This window comes from Ptychodera flava, chromosome 17 (genome assembly GCF_041260155.1).
Source record: "Ptychodera flava strain L36383 chromosome 17, AS_Pfla_20210202, whole genome shotgun sequence".
Lineage (NCBI taxonomy): Eukaryota > Metazoa > Hemichordata > Enteropneusta > Ptychoderidae > Ptychodera > Ptychodera flava.
Window position 1 is genome coordinate 15,360,084 of NC_091944.1, and position 20,615 is coordinate 15,380,698.

At 36.4% G+C, this 20,615-nt stretch overlaps 1 protein-coding gene across 1 annotated transcript; it reads left to right on the top strand.

Moving 5' to 3' along the window:
* The first annotated feature begins 3,402 nt into the window (after window positions 1-3,402).
* On the top strand, window positions 3,403-20,125 carry LOC139115579 (nose resistant to fluoxetine protein 6-like). The gene is made up of 14 exons (XM_070677820.1): window positions 3,403-3,729; window positions 5,689-5,837; window positions 6,529-6,598; window positions 7,659-7,731; window positions 8,374-8,552; window positions 9,661-9,831; window positions 14,326-14,422; window positions 14,806-15,076; window positions 15,533-15,612; window positions 15,965-16,075; window positions 16,520-16,658; window positions 17,736-17,922; window positions 18,589-18,731; window positions 19,486-20,125. Exons 1-14 carry the CDS (start codon window positions 3,408-3,410, stop codon window positions 19,600-19,602), a joined length of 2,109 nt encoding a protein of 702 aa, XP_070533921.1. The 5' UTR covers window positions 3,403-3,407; the 3' UTR covers window positions 19,603-20,125.
* The last annotated feature ends 490 nt before the right edge of the window (window positions 20,126-20,615 follow it).

Consider the following 20,615-nt stretch of genomic DNA (forward strand, 5'->3'; position numbering starts at 1 on the left):
GACAAGACCCATCTGCTACTATACATCAGAGGCTATACAGACACAATATCTAATGGATAAAAAGGAACAAAAATTAGACTTCGTTCTACTCGGTCAATGAATATGAGAGCAAAGACGCTGATATTTAGCGTATATTAGGCAATGCAGAAATGGTTTGGTAGTATGTAAATCTATGGTAGAAATGTGACTACTGTAAAGAAGGAACAAACAAAAAATGAAATAGCTGAAAACGGCAATGATTATTAATTGAGTAGGGAAATTGAATAATGCAATGTATTGAAATGTGGATAATGTAATTCATAAAAGAAACCAGAAATGAACTTACAAGTTTGTGGAACACGTCTGTTCGGTTTGAGCCGTGACAGTGAAGAAACAAAAAAGAAAAAAGTAAAAAGAAAAGAGAAAAGTGGGCTCCCTAGGTTTCAGATGAATGGTGGGGCCCCTTAACAGGGGTCGATGTTAACTACAAGTCTTTTTTATGGTGCTCAGATTATAAATATATGTTCTTTCCATTTGTTTTCTGATTTTTTTAAAGGTCGAATGCGCCTCGTAGACATATATTTGGACTCTCAAACTTTACAATTCTCTCGCGATCTACCACTCGTTGGGGTTCATTTTAAAGCTCTTGGATTAAGAAGTATTTTCACCGTCTTAGTTTTTTTGAAAATCAAAAATTTTATTTTTCCCCATAGAGTTTACACGGGGATGGCGGCCATTTTGAATTTCAAATGTCAGTAAATGTTACGCAATTTGTCTCCCCAGTATAAAATTTTTGCACGGTAACCCCTGGATTATTCTTGACTTGGTAGTAGTGTGACTGAAAGTTTCATTTTATAATTTGTGCAAAATTTGAAATCTTTTCACTTTCGTGGCGCATACTGCTTTAATAGAAAATGTTGCCCTTACAGCAAATATTATTATTGCCGATCTGGTGCCAAATAATGCGACTTTACTTAATAACTTAATATAGACAGGGCAAGAACATATACAAAATACAAAAAGAAAACAACATGAAAATAAAAACAAAACAAAACAAAGTCACCCCAAATCACCCTGTTACAGACCCTAATGAAATGTTTCTATCAATGCCACTGTATACACATAACATTGCGTGGGACTGACAACTCGTATATGCTCAAAACCAACGACCTTTGGCCTTTTACTTCGCGATAATAGGACTAACAGGACCAATCTAACTGTTGTTTAGAATAGAAGGGACTCTAATGTTGCATAGCAACACAACTTGTCATTGACGATCTTTGCCGAGTGTCGGGTTTGGAAAAAGTATATACCGTTATAGTCACTGTTAGCTCATATTTGGTATGTATATAAATACCAAAAAGAGCTTATATGGTGAGTCGATGGTGTCTGTATGTCTGTCTGTCTGTCTGTCTGTCTGTCTGTCTGTCTGTCTGTCTGTCTGTCTGTATGTATGTATGTATGTATGTATGTATGTATGTATGTATGTATGTATGTATGTATGTATGTATGTATGTGTGTCTGTCTGTCCTGTCTGTCTGTCTGTCTGTATGTATGTATGTATGTATGTATGTATGTATGTCTGTCTGTCTGTCCTGTCTGTCTGTCTGTATGTATGTATGTATGTATGTATGTATGTATGTATGTATGTATGTATGTATGTATGTATGTATGTATGTATGTATGTATGTATGTATGTATGTATGTATGTATGTATGTATGTATGTATGTATGTATGTATGTATGTATGTATGTATGTAACTACGGATGTATGTCCGCCACTCCTACCATAACAGTATTTGGTATACAGGTAGACCCAGGGGTTGAGATGTGACGTTCAAATGAACATGTCAGTGTCAAAAATATGCAAATGAGGTAAGAAAAAGGGGACCCCTGCAAATGTGCAGGAGTGTTGGCATGCCAGTGACTGAAACAGACTACTCCACTGACCTTGAGTCATTTTCTGTCATTGTTTATGAACTGATACATATTGGCAGACCTGCTGAAACCATGAAGAACTGTGCTGAAACATTCCTCTGCTAAGCCTGTTCCTAAAGTTGACCTACAGTACCTAAAGTTTCAGACCTTATTTATTTTTGTTATTCTTGTTTTTCTGGTTTAAATATTTCTTGATCGACCAATTCAAACCAAATATGAGCACACTGTCCTTGACGGTATTTTTCTTGCACACAATAATTTCTATATTGAATATTCAAAGGACATATTTTCAACTCACTATGTCTTGCATAATTAATATCTGGCCAATCATTTCTTTAGAACAGTCATATCATTGGCGCAGGGGTGGATACATTTTGTTTGGACGACCCGATAGGTGGAGAGAGTTTTGTCATAAAGTTCTTCAAACGTTTCATGATTTCTTCGTTGCTCGGTGCTTCATCAAACTTCGTCATCGGCGATTTTCGGTGTTCAATATCTTCTTTGAACTTCCGTACGACTTCTCCAGGCTGCATGCTGCACGAGTAGTGCAGGCCCGCCAAAACCATGACAAAGGCAGAAGAACATGCTCAGGGATAGACCATTCCGTCTTCGGATGGGGTGTCAAGATACCAAAATGCTTTTGTTTATTTCACAATATTTTCGGCATTTCCATGGTATACTACTCTTACTTCAGTTTTACACACAGTTTTAGGCCCACCTCCATGCTAATATTATATTCCCAAAATAAGGTCTGTTGATTTCTTTGTTTATTATTGACCACCTGTTGCCTAGATACGATGATCGACCCCCGTACATCACAGCGCAGTAGCTCAGGTCATCAAGGCTGAGGTACAGATTGAACCGTTGCGTCACGCATGAAAATTTTATCTAAAAACTGTCAAAGTAAACACTGGCACGTCTTATCCCCTTCATGAAGGCGTGGTTAAGTTCATTGATATTTTGATAATTTTTGAAGTAGCGAGGAAAAAGAAATCCTATGGGATACTAAAACATTATTAATGTGGTCAGATATTGTACATTAATTTTCCAAACAACAGTTACACTGTGATGTTGATCTGAATAAATATCTCTGTGTAGAGTTATGAAAAAACCAAAACATAAAAAACAAAATACAAAAAAAACCACCCGAAAACCCCCCAAAAAACAATGCACAGCAATAAAGCAACACTGTGACTGGAAACAAAAGGCAGGTGGTACTATGATAAGCATCCATTGAGGTTTGGGTAACGATTTTGTATGATTGAGAATTGCGATGTATGATCTGGTGATCTAAGACTTTGAGATGCCATCTTTTTGGCGGTATATTAATAACAGATATTAATATCAAACGAAGTTTCAAAAACCCGATTACGCAATGATTAGGAGACAAAGAAATGATGAGTAACTCACTATGTACATATCGCTATCTTCTTATGACTGATACTAGGGATTGCATTGCCATGAACGTCATCGCATCTCGTCATTCCAAAATGGCCGTTCGAAGGGAACTGTACTTCGCTTTCGTCGTGGTCCTGTCGTGCGCAAACTTTGCCAGTCCGCAAAAGTTTGGGCACGACATCCGAGAGTTGAAGGCAAAAGTCGAACTGGGTCTGTCACAGATCTCGAACTTAGAAGACCAACTACCCAGTGGTATGACAGATGAGGCATTAGTGCGGCGACTTAGAACGCTTGTCAGCGGTATCTCTTCAGATATTGGAGCCATGAACACGTCTAGCAATGTGTCAGTTGCCTGTAGTAACGATCTCACTAGGCTGGTCAACGATTGGCCCGATGAGACTTACGCTCGGCAAAGTAAGTAGCAAAATAGGCACGGCTATTTAAAGTTTATGGTAAAAATAAACAGTAAATCACTATTGTTTGCTCTTTATTCCAACGTTATACTTTCACGAAAACAATTCAGAGCGTTCCATCTTTAATGCGATGATGTATTTTAGCTTTGTATGTGCTAGTGTGCTATGCCTTTTATATGTTGATAGTTTTTTGTGTGGAAGTGATTTTAGCAACGCCAAGGCACATTCCTCTCGATTCTTTTATCGACTGGCAATAAAGATTATTATTATTATTATGTCATCTTTGCCATACACATGATACGTGCGTGATCTTTGCAATGCGTTCTCTTCACCCCGTGCAGTGACGTCATGGTTACGTTATAAATGATACGTGAGTGTCCCTGGTACTAAATGCAAACGTTTATGGTTACATGTTATTCATATGGGTAGTCAAGGAGAGACGACATGTGGTATGAAATGTAACGACAGGCGAATAATTATCATAATTACAGGCTATAGAAACTATTTCAACAAAATCCAGTACAATAGTAACCATGGAAACAAAAAAAGTCAACAATAGTCATAATAATGCTTAAGCCCTAAATTCAGAACAACGCAATACTTGTTCATTTAAAGAGGGCGATTTACCGCAGTGAAAGTTTAATGCCCGAAAACTTGCCTACATTTGTCATGTCCTCAAGGTTTAAATTCTTTAAAATTCGCTGCTGTAATGAATATGTATGTAATATTTGTATATATTTATTTCATATACTATAGGTCACCGGCCCGTAAGTATACATATCACAAAATATAGTTACATCTCTGAAGACGCTGTAAATACAAATGTAGACTGTGCTCTACAAAAATTCATTTCAGTTATACAGAACTTGTTACACTTGGAATTGCACTAGAACGTTTCTTTGAAGCGTAAAATATAAATTTTGATAGATTACGTATAATAGACACATTTTCAGATTGCAATAATTTTACAAATTTAACTGTAGAAGGTGGAGTATAAAAATATCTTGATTAGTACTTAGCTCTCAAATCTGTATAAAATGGACATATCAAGCAAAAGTGAAATTCATCTTCAACCTGGTGTGTATCACAAAAAAGACAGATTCTATCAGCACGAGGGTTGTGTAAATATTTATCTGTCTCAACTCGTAGAGAATGAGCAGAAAACACGAAAACGGCACAGAGCATGACAAAATTTCTTCTTATCTAAGACTGAAAAATATTTCTCTCTATTGAATGTTCTCTTAAATTCACAATAAGTATCCAGCTTAGAGAAAAATCTCAAATTAGCTTGCCATTCTTGGATGTAAATATCCTTACAACGCTGTTTAAATAAATTAATAAAAACATTTATGTTCCCAACACCTTGGTTTATCCAAGCTTCTCCCATCCCCACTGAGAAAAGCAGCTGTTTCACCCCAAGTGCCCAACAGTTTTTATTCTTTTCCGCTTCACTAAATTGAAACTTATAACAGGTGTACGAGAGACGGTTTTGAGGAAGAGACAATAATCTAAGCCAGAAGTTTACAACTCTTGCCAGTCTAAAGGTGCGAACTGAGAAACGCCCCAATGCACCCTTGATGGCCAGATTTGGTACATTATGATACAATTTCAAGATATAGCGACAAAACTTATTTTGAACTACTTCCAATTGTTCCCCAGCATGTAATCCCCACACTTCACTCCCATACATCATGATTGGTAATATTTTACAATCAAATATTTTAAATGCTAAGCTGATATCCATTGAACTGAATTTACAAAGTGCTTTTTTAACATTAAATAAAGCTTTTGTTGCTTGAATTGCCGATTGTATGTAATATCAATGAAACAGAACAGATAGCGGCTGCTATTGCGTTCGTGTTAGTCCATTGCTTCAATAAGACAGGTTCACCGTCACGAAAGTGGTCGCATTTACGTTTTAAAATATTTTCTTTCCTTTTGTTCTGTTTCGTATTGGCAGTGGTGGCGTCCTTTGGAAGCAGACTAAACTTAGTTCGGCGTTTTGAATACACTTACGGCCTTCAATCGTGGGGATTGTTTGACGTGTGTCGAGAAGTGAAACCCATTGCAGACAGATCCTTTGGTGGACAGTACTGTCTAGCAGCCGGGGTATGTGAACAAAAGCTCTTATAATGCATCAAATCCTAGCTACCCACGACCCTTGTCTGTAGTTTCTGTCTTTGTCTTTTTTACCTCCTCACCCATCCCCTCTGATATACTCCTAGTTACTTACCCTTAAAGAGAAGCGGTCGTCGGAACTGCGCATGTGCGACTTTCTTGTTTACAAACAATGCATTTCATGCACTATACTTAGATGCATCATTTCAACATAGCTGCAACATTTAAATTTTACGATGTACATTATGACAAACATGTTTTAACTTCATCAATCGCCAATGTACCTTTGATACAATGTTTACATCGGTCGTAGGGGTCCTTAGCAACCTTTGTGTAACCTGAAGTATACATGAAACCCCATGAAGCTATACATCAAACCCCGCCTAGTTGAGCCACCTACCTTGCCACCGACGAAGCTGCAATATTTTATCCTCTGATCGCCTATCTTTTTTTAATTTAATTGCCAGTTCTTTACTTTTATAGAAAATTACTTACATCAAGGAAGACATCGGAAAGCCGTACCTCTATTTTGAACAGATGCCTCACGTTTGTCGATGATGCTGTCAAGGATAAAAAGCAAACTTGAAACTCGTTTTCATCGCTGTCTTGTACCTTGTGAATGTTTCCATATGATTGCTTCTAACAATCATGGCTACAGTCCTATCCAATATTTTCCCTGTAGCTTGGAAGTGTTGGATACTGTTTTCCAGACAGTTGCAATAGCGATGACGTCAAGAACGCCATATATGAAGGTAATTACGATTATATACTGATACTGATTAGTTTAATTGTATGTTTTGATGAACTGAAAGGGGCAAATTGTTTTATCAGCATTATCTCTGAGCAAATTGACTAAATGTGCACATATTTCAAAGGAGGACAAAGGACTAAAATCACATAAAGAGTCAATGGCAACAACCATTAATGCGAGAACTAGGGATTGAAGACTACCCTGTTAATACACGAATTATCTCTCCCATCTATTGCAATGAAAAATTACCTCAATCTTCATGGCAAATAGCTGTAACTTTGATATTTCAGTAATTTATAAAACAGGTATATTCTCTTCTTCTTTCCGTGGATCTTGAACAAAGTTGGGCTACAAGTACTACAGTATTCAAATTCATCATCAAATGAATGTTTTAAAAAAAACTGCTTATCCTGTTGGCTTATCGAGTATGATACATCACTGATTATTTATATTGGTGCGCCTGAAGAACTCTGGATCCAACATCTATTTTGAGGTGCGCCTGAAGAACTCTGGATCCAACATTTATTTTGAGGTGCGCCTGAAGAACTCTGGATCCAACATCTATTTTGAAACCCATCAGGCTTTTATAGGGGGCTTCCAAGCTTTTTGAAACAACTTGACCCCCAGTATTATATTGATTCGTAAAAATTGGTCAGCGTGGGCCCTGTTCTCCGGTCTTGTCTTTATATTATATTCGCTTTCCATATCACTGTCCACCGGGTACATTATTTATACATCTTAACCTGGCATATGGAAATTACATTCCATTGCGGCATAATTTATTTCCATACGAACCCTTTTTAGAGGCAGCTCTTGACATGTGAAATGAAATGAAATATAATACAACTAAATACATATCTAGGGGAAATAGAGATAAGTAGATAGATGTGTAAAAAGATAGATATATAGATATATTGATCTATGGATGGATGGGATGGGATGGAATGGGTAGATAGATAGATAGATGGATAGATTATAAGTATTCTACTGAAGATCCGAGATACAGCCAATAAATCATAAAGAGCTTTTACCTCAATTGTTTTTCGTTCTTTTCCCTACAGCTGGCCTAGGAGATCCCTTGGCGGTGTTCTGCGCCGAATATCGGCCATTCCGGGTTCAAGACATAGTTGCAATGTAAGGCTTCAATTTTGATTGATTTTTCCGTGAATTAATATACATATTCATATCTGTTCAAGATTCATGCGACTTATCTTATTTCTTAGAGGTGATATTAACGCATGCACGGGCCGTATTAATGGGATAAAAAGTCTTGGAATCTTATGAAAAGTTATAACTGTCAGCAAACTCTTGTAAATGCCACATGTTTACCTGTTGCCACTCTATCTATGTTTCTCTATGAACGCATGTAACATAATTGGCATAAAAATTAATTCATAGCACCTGAAGTTTAAGGAGGTTTCCGACCGCCCCTGTTGTCTTTTGTCACATCTTTCGTCGATCTCGTTCAGAAATCTTAAAATAATGACATGATTTATATGTCTAGTGCAGTCAAGTTTCTCTTGTTTCTCTACATGTTCTCTTACAGCAGTTTTCTGATCGAGCGTATTCAGTTCACATCATTCTCATTAAAAATATTGTTAAACACAATCAATTATTATCAGTTGCATTCTGAATGTCCCTAATAATTGACTGCACTTTTAGCATGGTAAGAGTAAAGCGCAATTCCCACATTTTAATACACAGTGTGTAAAGAGACGAAACTCTTATATTTACATATTATGCTTGCGTCTATCTTTCCTTCCCGTGTGCTCAAAGTGTAATATTTAGTATCATAGCCGGTGTTATGATACTTGGCACTGCCTACGATGTTATTTGGCACTGGAACCTCAAACGAAAGATCAAGAGGAGTGAAGAGATCGCTAACATGGACACAATAAAAGAAGAACTCATCAAGAATAAGTCAACCGTGGACGAACTTAAGAAGAAACGACCAGGTGTGTATATGCGTTGAATAATATAGAGTTCAATTAAAAATGTCTAATGTTTTTCATCAATTTCATTAAGGAAGCAATGTATTTGCATGGTTTGCTTGATAAGACATTAATTATTGCAGATTTTTTATAAAAGACCAAATAATAAAGTACAGGGTTTACTTTGACCTTAATCTCTTCATTGACTTTTGTATCTATATGTAAAGACAGCAAATTATTTGAAATAAGAATCGTATCGTCCCAGAGAAATATATCGAAATCTCAGCTTTATATTCTGGTACGCTGGAAGTGTCAAAACACCAGCGAGTGAATAAAATAACGCATAATAGCAACTAAAGGGACCACCATCATAAACACCAATGAGAAGGCAGGCAACAAATCGTGATTTCTGTCCGTGCTGTCATTAATGAAGGAAATGTGTAAAACTACAACACATATATACTCCCCTCTGGCTTTCTGCAATGTGGTGATTTTGGCGTGTCTCAAAATAACGTAGCTTTATCAATGGAAGAGTTACTCGCAGCATTTTGATGTGATTTAATACTGATTACACGTTCCTTCTTTGATGGATATAAGTCAGAGAAAGTAACTGATGACAGTAGTGTTTTCGAAAATAAAATACAGTGCTGCAGTATTTGTGAGAAGTGGAAGCACGTGGGAAATCCCGAACACCTAAGATAAATCGTTTCACACTCGTTGGATGATGAGGGGCAGCAAGCAAAGCTTATGCAGGAGAGAGCAGAAAAGCGCTCCGCGAGAGATTTTCCGGTTCTGGATTGAGAAAAGGAAACACGAAATACTGGGAGTTGTGAGAGGAAAAGGCGTGAAGGCACTTACGCACAGCTATTATCTACTCATACATATTTTATTATTGGTAAAAATATAACAAATAACATATTGATGTTTAAAAACCCCTACGGTTGTTTTATTTGAAACTCGACAGATTGACTGCCCCTGAAATCTCCATAGACATTCCTTCTAAGCCTGCTTGGGGATGGGAATCTATATCTATTAACCTTAGGATACAAATACAACGTATTGCTCAATTAATGTGATAAAGCTAGTGTCCTCAGAGTACCTTCATCCAAGTTATCATTTTTTCCTTTACTAGGTGTTCTTGGAAGGATCTTGATTACTTTCTCAGTCGTCTCAAATGGTCGGAAAATTCTAAGTGCAACTTCGGTTGGTTCCGGCACGATCTCGTCAATTAACGGAATTCGGGTGATCAGTATGATGTGGATAATACTGGGACACACTTTTTCCTTCCCTTTAGATATATTCGGTAGGATCTTTCCTTATTCCTTGCTTTAATTTTATCACACATATATATACAACAGTTTACTTTCACTGGAGCGCGCGTACAATTGTATAATACCGAAAATATTATGCCATAACCTCTATGTAAGTGCGCAGGTAACCGGGACTATTTTCATTCGTAAGCAATTACTAAGCAAACCAAAATGGTTGTGTGTTAACGGTAGAAATAACTGTTGGCATGGAAGAATTTACAGACGATAGCTACGACAAAGTTTATCATCTTAATTGACCTTAAAGCCGCAATTTTCAATCCCAGTTTTTTGCATTAGTGGAGTTCTCCTCCCAGTCAAATACCTGGCCAGTACGATGTTTGATTTCTGTAACATTAATTAAAAAAACTGATATCAACCTTTTGTCACCGTTTGCTAATCCTGCAAACAGAGTTTACACAAGCGTTTGATTGACGGTCGGTTCAAATCGCCAACGGTCATTGATTCCCCACCACCAACGCTCGAATTTTCTAAAATCTTGTCTTCCAGTCGCGTTAGAATTTGAATATAACAAAAGAGTTCGATCGGCAGCAGCTTCGCGCTGACCGCTTGGCAGTCTGTCTGCGTTTTTTTGCCGCCGGAAAAAAACTAAAAAGTGGCATGTGCCCGCGTACTGGTGTCCACTTACACAGTGAACGCCGCCATAGCTTCGCGCCCTTTTAACGGGCGGCTCAGCCTTCAATGGAAACATAGGTTGTTTTACATTATTCTTTTCCATCATGATTGCGGCGAAAGTCTTGAGCGAGAACTTTTCCACATGTACACAAGCCTTTGACCTGTAAAGAAGTAAACAGCACACTGCCAAATCAGAACAGTGGTGTGGCGCAAATGGCATCGTACATCAAACCTGATTACAACCAGATATGAACTGTAAATGCTCACGTGTTTCATTATATATTGCAGTTATGTGTAAATTTGAACCTTTGCCACATGTTTGCAACTTCATTGAAAGTATTATGTTAACATAATAAACAATATTCACCACAGATTAACTCTATAGGTCATTAAGTATTCAAATATGTAATTAGCTGAAATAAAAATAATTAATTTCTTTGACTGCTATCATTGTATCACCACTTTATATAGCAAGTGTAATTGCCTTTGTTCAAGTCCTTCAAACTATATATTCCAAACTTTGAAAGCTCATTAGATATGCAAACTATAAATTAGCTGACTTGGAAACTTAAATGCGAAATGACTTCCAATATTGGTATAACCTGGTATAATCATCAATGTACATAGCATGTTATGCCAACTTTGATCAAATAAATCCAAGTATATATCCCTAATTAGGAAAGTTAATTAAATACACATATTAGGAATTGGCTGAAGCAAAAATGCTTAATGCCTTTCAATAATGTTAGCCTACATAATAGTATCTTTAATGTACATAGCAAGTTTCATCAATTTTGGTCATGTAAATTCAAATATATATCCCTAATTTCAAAAATTCATTAAATATGCAAATTAGGAGCTGGATGAAGTAAAAATGCTTAATGACTTTCAATAATGTCGTATCATAGCATCTTTAATGTACATAGCAAGTTTTGTCAACTTTGGTTTAGTCAATACAGATAAATATCCCTGATTATGAAAGTTCATTAAATATGCAAATAAGGAATTGGCTAAAGTTCAAATGCTTAGTGACTTTCAATAATGTTCTATCATAGTATCTTTAATGTACATAGCCAGTTTCATCAACTTTGGTCTTGTCAATTCAGATAAATACCCCTAATTAGGAAAGTTCATAAAATATGCAAATTAGGATTTGGCTGATGTAAAAAATGCTTAATGATATTTAATAATGTTCTATCATAGTAACTTTAATGTACATAGCAAGTTTCATTAATTTTGGTCATGTAACTTCAAATATATATCCTTAATTTCAAAAGGTCATTAAATATGCAAATTAGGATTTGAATGAAGTAAAAATGCTTAATGACTTTCAATAATGTTAAATCATAGTATCTTCAATATGCATACCAAGTTTCGTCAATTTTGATCGAGTAAATTCAGATATATACTCCTAATTAGGAAATTTCATTAAACATGCAAATTAGTAATTATCTTTCACGTCACCCCTTAATATCTTTCAAAGCTGATATATCTTGGTGTGATCAACATTTGTAGCGAATCTCATCAAATTGTGTGCAGTCGTTGTCAATATATATCAGTTTTATCTAAAATCATTAATTATGCAAATAAGCAAAAAGTAAGCAAGCCACACCCACCAAAAACTAATCAGTTCTTGCCATTTGCAAACTAATTCTACATACCAGATTTGATTCTGATCTGATGAGCCGTTTTTGAGATATTGAGTACACAGACAGACGGACAGACAGACAGACAGACAGACAGACACACAGACAGACAGACATCGCTGCGACATGCAGCGCTCACGTGTGTCAACACGTGAGCAAAAAACGGGAGCGTAACATATATCATTCTGCCAAATTTCTGGCGATGATGCGGCGTTTCAGGTATCGTTTGCTCACGTGTTGACACACGTGGGCATATGTCGCAGCGATGTCTGTCTGTCTGTGTGTCTGTGTGTCTGTCTGTCTGTCTGTCTGTGTACTCAATATCTCAAAAACGGCTCATCAGATCAGAATCAAATCTGGTACATAGATTCAGTTTGCAAATGGCAAGAACTGATTAGTTTTTGGTGGGTGTGGCTGCTTACTTTTTGCTCATTTGCATAATTAATGATTTTAGACAAAAAGCGGATATATATTGACAACGACTGCACACAATTTGATGAGATTCGCTACAAATGTTGATCACACCAAGATATATCAGCTTTGAAAGATATTAAGGGGTGACGTGAAAGATAATTACTAATTTGCATGTTTAATGAAATTTCCTAATTAGGAGTATATATATCTGGATTTACTTGATCAAAATTGACAAAACTTGGTATGCATATTGAAGATACTATGATTTAATGTTATTGAAAGTCATTAAGCATTTTACTTCATCAAATGCTAATTTGCATATTAATGACCTTTTGAAATTAAGGATATATATTTGAAGTTACATGACCAAACTTGCTTTGTAGATTAAAGATACTATGATAGAATATGATTAAATGTCATTAAGCATTTTTACATCAACCAATTCCTAATTTGCATATTTTATGAACTTTCCTAATTAGGGGTATTTATCTGAATTGACGAGACCAAAGTTGATGAAACTGGCTATGTACATTAAAGATACTATAATAGAACATTATTGAAAGTCATTAAGCATTTGAAGTTTACCCAATTCCTTATTTGCATATTTAATGAACTTTCATAATCAGGGATATTATCTGTATTGACAAGACCAAAGTTGACGAAACTTGCTATGTACATTTAAGATACTATGATACGACATTATTGAAAGTCAGTAAGCATTTTTACTTCATCCAGCTCCTAATTTGCATATTTAATGAATTTTTGAAATTGGGGATATATATTTGAATTTACATGACCAAATTGATGAAACTTGCTATGTACATTAAAGATACTATTATGTAGGCTAACATTATTGAAAGGCATTAAGCATTTTTGCTTCAGCCAATTCCTAATTTGTGTATTTAATGAACTTTCCTAATTAGGGATATATACTTGGATTTATTTGATCAAAGTTGGCATAACATGCTATGTACATTGATGATTATACCAGGTTATATCAATATTGGAAGTCATTTCGCATTTACGTTTTCATGCCAGCTAATTTATACTTTGCATATCTAATGAGCTTTCAAAGTTTGGAATATATAGTTTGAAGGACTTGAACAAAGGCAATTACACTTGCTATATAAAGTGGTGATACAATGACAGCAGTCAAAGATATTAATATTTTTTTCAGCTAATTACATATTTGAATACTTAATGACCTATAGAGTTAATCTGTGGTGAATTATGTTCATTATGTTGATCATAATACTTTCAATGAAGTTGCAAACATGTGGCAAAGGTTCAAATTTACACATAATTGCAATATATAATGAAACACGTGAGCATTTACAGTTCATATCTGGTTTTTTGTGTGTTTTCAGTCGTATCACAGGTAATTATAACAGAAAGCATTAGCCAGACTGCAAGCGCTCGTACTCGGGAATTTGCACTCGAGCTTGCAAAGACGCTTGTGAGGGGACGGCCGCGGAATATACCGCAATCCCCCGCGCAAGTACCCCGAGTACAAAGCGCTTCAGTGCACTGTCTCACCATGCTGTCATATTAATTTTTAACAGCTTTGAAAATAATTGAAGCTAAAAAAAATACTTGTACAAGTATCTTCCTGTTGACAACATGGATAGTGTGACTAATTTTGCCTCCCTCTTCCCCCCCACTCTGTGTTGTCATGACAACTTATTCGATGATCAAATGATCGATCTATTGATTTAATAATGATCTACACTTTGTTACCATAACTTCATATTTAGCTATCACTCTTGTATCATATGTCTGCTCTCTCAATCACAGACAATTTGCGATATATCATTGACGATGTTCTCAAAAGACGGTCTATCCTCGTGATATATGCGGGAGTATACGGGGTTGACGTGTTTTTTCTATTGAGGTATTTTCTTTTAGGTTGCTTTTTCTCGTGTTCGTTCCTTGTATGGTACTGTTAATTATATATCAAACGTCAAATAGTAAGATTTGAGCTGTGTCCATTAGCGTGATGTCATAATGCATTTATTATTTTCAGTGTTAACCCTTTTCCACATTAATTGCACACATTAGCAAAATCAAGTTACTCAAATGAATCAGAAATGAAATTAAGCTGGTAGGCCTCCAGAAAAACAAGCAATGAGTGTCACTTTGCTTGAGTCGCTCTGTGAAAAGCTTGTCTCATCTGTTCACAGCAGTTTTACCTGAAGATGCTTAACTACAATGGCCGAGAGCGTTCTTCAAAATGCAAAATGCAAAATCTTACCTCTCCATTAATCTGCCTTTCAGCGGTATGCTTGTGACCTACCTCGCCTTACGGCACATGAGCAAAACCAAAGGCAGGATGAACTGGCTCCTTTTTTACATTCATCGTTGGTGGCGTCTTTCACCACCGTACTATTTGACGTTGTTATTCGCGACCACGCTGTTATTGTACCTTGGGGACGGCCCTGCGCACGATCACAGGGTTATCTACGCACAAAGAGAGTGTCAGAACGATTGGTGGGCTGCCTTACTCTACTTTCATAATCTGTATCCTTGGCCTCCAGGCAACGATATGGTACGTGAACATTTTCCCGCTAAAAGTAGTTGCTCAAACTTTCCCTGATGAAACTTTCAACCATGATAGTATGAGAAAATCAACAATCAAAATCAGAGGTTACCGTGCAAAGTTTAGTGCAAGAGAAACGAATTACCTCACATTCACCAACATTTTACTTCAAAATAGCCGCCATTCCTGTATTATCTCGTTAGGGGAAAATAAAATTGTCCATTTTCGAAAAAAGGCCAATATTTCCAGTTTGAATTGTTTTCTGTCTACGACAACATAAAGCAACGGATCCGATAAACAAATGCAGATAAGCAAATGAATTACCCTTTCACTACCTTAATTTGGCCCAAACCCATTGCTATCAATGGTAGGTGCAGACCAGTTTACCAGGAGTAAGGGGTGATAGGTTAAAGATACAGAGATGGAATACGAGTAAATTTGGTTTCTGTATCTTTTTAATTTCAGTGCATGGGTTGGGTTTGGTATCTGTGTGTTGATATGCAGCTCTTCGTCATCAGTCCGTTCTTCATAATTCTTCTTCACAAGTAAGTCAAATGTAAACATTTCTTTATCGGTTTAGCTAATGTATACAAAATGGAGTCATATTGTAATTGAACTGTTGTAAGAGTCCATGAGTACTATATTTCCAGTCATGGGAGAGGTAACAGCTCATCTTGGTGAACATTGACATTGTATGTTTTGATGAAGAGGGCGTCTGGTACACAGAGTGGTATTTATCTCATTTAGTCATATACATTTTACAGGCGCGAGCTCTTATGGCTTCTCAAGCATCTAAACAAATGCCGTTACTTGTCTAATTCTAATAAATATGTAAATCATTCATTTGCAGCAGTTTTAAATCTTTGCTAATTTGCTTCTTCTTACGTCATCGCACAGATCGGCCAAAGTTGGTACGTTGGCAGTGACGTCTTTCATCGTGGCTTCCATAGCAACTGTTGCTGGGCTTGCAACGCACTATGGGTATCCAATCACATTTACGGATTCAACGTAAGGTTTTGTTTTCATATTTGTATATTTGAAGATACAACACACCCCTATAGCAGTTCGACTAAATTGCTAACCCCACTTACAGAGGTCCCCTGATCAATGGGAAAATATTCCTCAAATCCTGAGTTTCCCATTTCAGTCTAAACGTCAATTGCTATGACATTTAAGGGGCTCTATAATTTTTCTCCATTTCGAGGATTTTCTCAATAATAAATTATTGGGACAAGGTCAGTCAAGATGTATGCATTTATTTTGACAGACATTTAGAAATAATTGGGTATATTTTCAAGTTATTGACACTTCAGTCATGGAAGTTGCACTTGCGTTGGAATTTTTAAGAACGTGTCTAAATCAATACAGAGCATTTTACTTTACTTCAAATGTAGTGAACAGCACAGCCTCATACGATTTCCCGTACCACCTCACAATTTGAACGTTTCACAGATATTACAACGACAATCTAACAACAAGGGACGACGTTATTTATCTAGCACCATGGAGCCATCTGCAGGCGTATTTGGTCGGTGTCTACCTCGGTTATGTACTGTGTCGACTTGATGGACAAAAAGTCAAAATCAATAAGGTAGGCCTCGAAGTGGTTTTTATCGGGTGCGGCCGCATTTTTCTGCTTTTCCTTCGCATTACAATATCTGAAATTTGGCAGGATCTTAATTATTGACAACCGTTGCCGAAAAGCATATATTTCTCAATTCGTTGGTTGCCAATTTGTTACCTCCAATGTTTATACGAGAGCTAATGTAGTACTGCTGTCTGTCTGTATGTGAACACGGTTTCTTGAGCAATAGTCCTGGAATTTGGTTCGTAGCTGACTAGGGATTACCTCATCCAGCCCAAGACTTGACCAATGATGTGAATTTATTTAGATTTGTTCAAATAATAATGTAATTTGCCTGTTAAGGCTTTTTCGGATTTAATTTTCAACTTTTCTCAAAACATAATTTTTTACGACAACCACTTGCTCGAAATATCCCAAAGGTGATATGTGGATTTTATGTGATGACAACCGTCAGATCTGATCAACTGATGACACAATTTGCATGATATAAATTTCTCAATTTTGGGATAAACATTTCTCTGCAATACAGTAATTCGTTTGATGGCTTGTACACATGATTTGGTTATTTCTTGGAATGATCATATGATATGCAACTTTAAGACATGCGAAAATTATGACAAAAATAACATATTTCAATTTTCAAAAGCCACAAACATGATTTGAACTAATTTGGGATAATTCGATGGTGAAGTAGTGTCGATTTAATCTACAAATGTTATCTCATCTGCTTTTCTTTTTATATTACACTCTTGTTTTTATGAGTAATTTGCAATATTGCAACATTCAGCTATATGGCACCTAACACTTTTTAGAAATTTGCAAAATATGAAAATCAAATTATCCCAAAGTAGTTCCAATCGTGTTCACAACACGATCTGATGAAAATTCTGAACTTAAAATGATAAAAAAACAAAAACACAAAGTGCGATTATTGGATGTTAATACTTTGTTGATATAAAAATGGGCGCTGAACTACATTTATGTACTTGCTCGTCCTATCAGATTATACTTTCCCTTTAAACTAACTCTCACTCTCTCTCTCTCTCTCTCTCTCTCTCTCTCTCTCTCTCTCTCAAATTGTAGTTTCTTAATTTTTTTCTCTGGTGTGCTGCAGCGGCCACTGCCCTCGCTATCGTTTATGGAGTCTACCCTTCCTTGATTGGGGATCGCCCAGAACAATGGGTGGCGGTCCTCTACAAATCGACAACCAGTTTTGCTTTTGTCACAGCTGTAGCATGGGTCATATTCGCCTGTGAAACCGGAAACGGAGGTAAGCAACGATTATATAAAAGGATAGCAAGTGACATGCCTTTAACCTGAAATATTTTTGATTAAAGAGGAAAATTTAAATTTCACTGATTCAGTACGCCCTTAAACAAACTCATTTTCTAATTTTCTTACGGATAATTGAGGATGTTGAAATCAAATCTCGTGTGCTGTCGTTTATGCCGTTATATATGACCAAAGTTTCAAATATTCTCGATGTCAACTAGAATTTTTACCCCCTAGTTCTATAGTTTACACAGAAAGACATTTATTTTGCTCAACATTACAAGTACAAACCTGGCCAGACATTCGAAGGTAAATTCGAAACTAGCAATTTCAGCCTGATCTTCCAAGATTATACGCATAGAGTGACTCTCTCAGCTCCATTTGTTTAGCGAAAACTGACGTCATAATAGGTGATCCAGTTTATTCTTTTTTCAGCTTTCTGACAGAATTCCCTTTCACGAAAACTTGTCTTCACGTTTTCTGAACAGAAAGTACCGAACGTTCATGAGCATTGCAATGGAACAACATCATATCGCGAATATTGCATTGCTTGCTGCAATAGAATTGTAGAGGGTACTGCAATCCAATTATCGTTTTTTTTTTGAGCGAGCTAACAGATTTAGGTACTCACCGGGACACTCACTGTGAGTTTTATTCTGTACAGGGCCTGTGAACACTTTGCTGTCCTGGAGTGCATGGACTCCTGTGTCACGTCTAACTTACGGTGCTTACTTGGTTCATCCGATCGTGCTCTTCGCCTATTACTGGGGTAGAAAAACACCGGTACATTACACGGATATGAATATGGTATTATTATTATTATTATTATTATTTATTATTATTATTATTATTATTATTATTGTTGTTGTTGTTGTTGTTGTTGTTGTTGTCAGTGTTATTGTTTTTGTTATCGGCTGGTTTTGTTTCACAATCCGAAAACTTTTGACAACAGAGATACCTCTGCTACCGTAATACGTGAAGGCAAATCAATTGGCACAGTTTGAAATCATACTCGGTGAAAAAGACGAAATCAAAATTGGAATAAACGTATTTCATTTACGTAGACAATTTCGCTTCACACATATTATCTGACAGATGTTTTTTGTTTGTGTTTGTTTTTGCCAATCTTTTCCACCAGAACATACTTAATTTGGTCACTGCAATTAGCTTATGTGACAAAAATGTTTACTCACTCAACGTTAATAGCACTTATGCGGTCTATGACAGCGAGGGTGTATACATTATAGCTATCAACTGGACTTTCGCAAGTTCCCTGAATGGAACCATTTGTCAGTCATCTGTTTAATAGCAAGGTTTCAGTCGTTGTATGGGTCGGATCTTGTCATTCTCCCATTTCTACAATCAGGTCCGAGCTCAACAGCTTGATGGCGCACTAATTGTGCCACAATGAAAATCAAACACTGACTACTACAACAGCAAGGCCCCAACATTGATCAAGTAGAATTGAATTATTTCCAAAAGCATCACAATTTTCGGCCTGTTAGCAGATATTGTCAATATTTACCCACACTTGTCATGTCCTCTTTAATTCTATTAACAGATATACTATTTCGTCGCAAGTCTGGTTTTGTCCTACGCCTGCGCATTTGTGTTGTCACTAGCCATTGAGGCGCCAATGATTGGATTGGAGAAAATCATATTCCGTCGTCGACCTTGATTTCAACAAATAGTACTAGTAATCAACTAATCCTTGGAACTCCAATCTCCCCGTTCCACTCTCGTCAGCCTGTATATGAAGTAAATTTCTATTTTCCTTTCGCTTTCCAAGAATTCAGTACATTGCAAACCAGTTTATGTTTTAAATTTCTATTTGCTAAGATAGGTAATGTCGTTCTCAATAATTATGCAATGTACGTTAGAATGGAAGCTCTATCAGCTGTTGACATGTTTTTGACACTGACGTGTATTTTCATTACTTCTCTTCTGTTTGTACAATGCAATTTATTGTTGTCGAAATTCCGGATGTTAAACATGGCAATTCATATGTATGGAATGTTCAATCTTATTATTGATAAATATTTCTACTTCAAACTGATGAAGTCATAAAAATAACACTTATACAAATGTTTTGTTGCGGCATATATTTGTGTACTTTGTACTTAAACATATCTTGCAGGAAAAGGATAAGAGAACGTCCTCGTTCGCGAACAAAAATAATAAAAATGTTCCCTAAAGTCAAAGATGCTGTTTCTTCAATTATTAGGAATATGTAATCATCCGAAATATTTTATAAAATATGGAATTGACACTCTTGATAGACTGGTCACCCTGACGACCACTGTGAGATTAAAGTGTCTGTAGCTGTTTGATTTTTAAAAAACACTGTTTTTAATGTCAACTACAGTTTCTTGTTCTACTCTCAAAAGCCTATTGAGATACACACTAATATTCAGCTTGCCAACTCAGACTGTACATATGTAGACTGCAACATTGTTGTTGAATTCAAATGTAAACAATAACATTGTATGTTACAGGTATGACGCTGTGCCGAGAAGCTAAACAGTGGGTGTTTCAACATACTTTGAAGGGGGCCAGGGGCAGTGCAAAAACTTGCGATTGACATACAAAACAATTGCAGTGAAAAAAATATAAAAAACAGTTCCAGGCCCTTTATTGCATATTGAAATTGAGGCTTACGATCATGGCAATTAGGTCGGCAGCAATCTTTGT

Coding starts and splice junctions, on each gene's coding strand:
- LOC139115579 (XM_070677820.1), top strand. CDS start 3,408: ATGGCCGTTCGAAGGGAACTGTACTTCGCTTTCGTCGTGGTCCTGTCG. Junction 15,077..15,532: donor GGCCTCCAGGCAACGATATG/GTACGTGAACAT, acceptor TTTTAATTTCAG/TGCATGGGTTGGGTTTGGTA. Junction 18,732..19,485: donor ATTACACGGATATGAATATG/GTATTATTATTA, acceptor TTCTATTAACAG/ATATACTATTTCGTCGCAAG.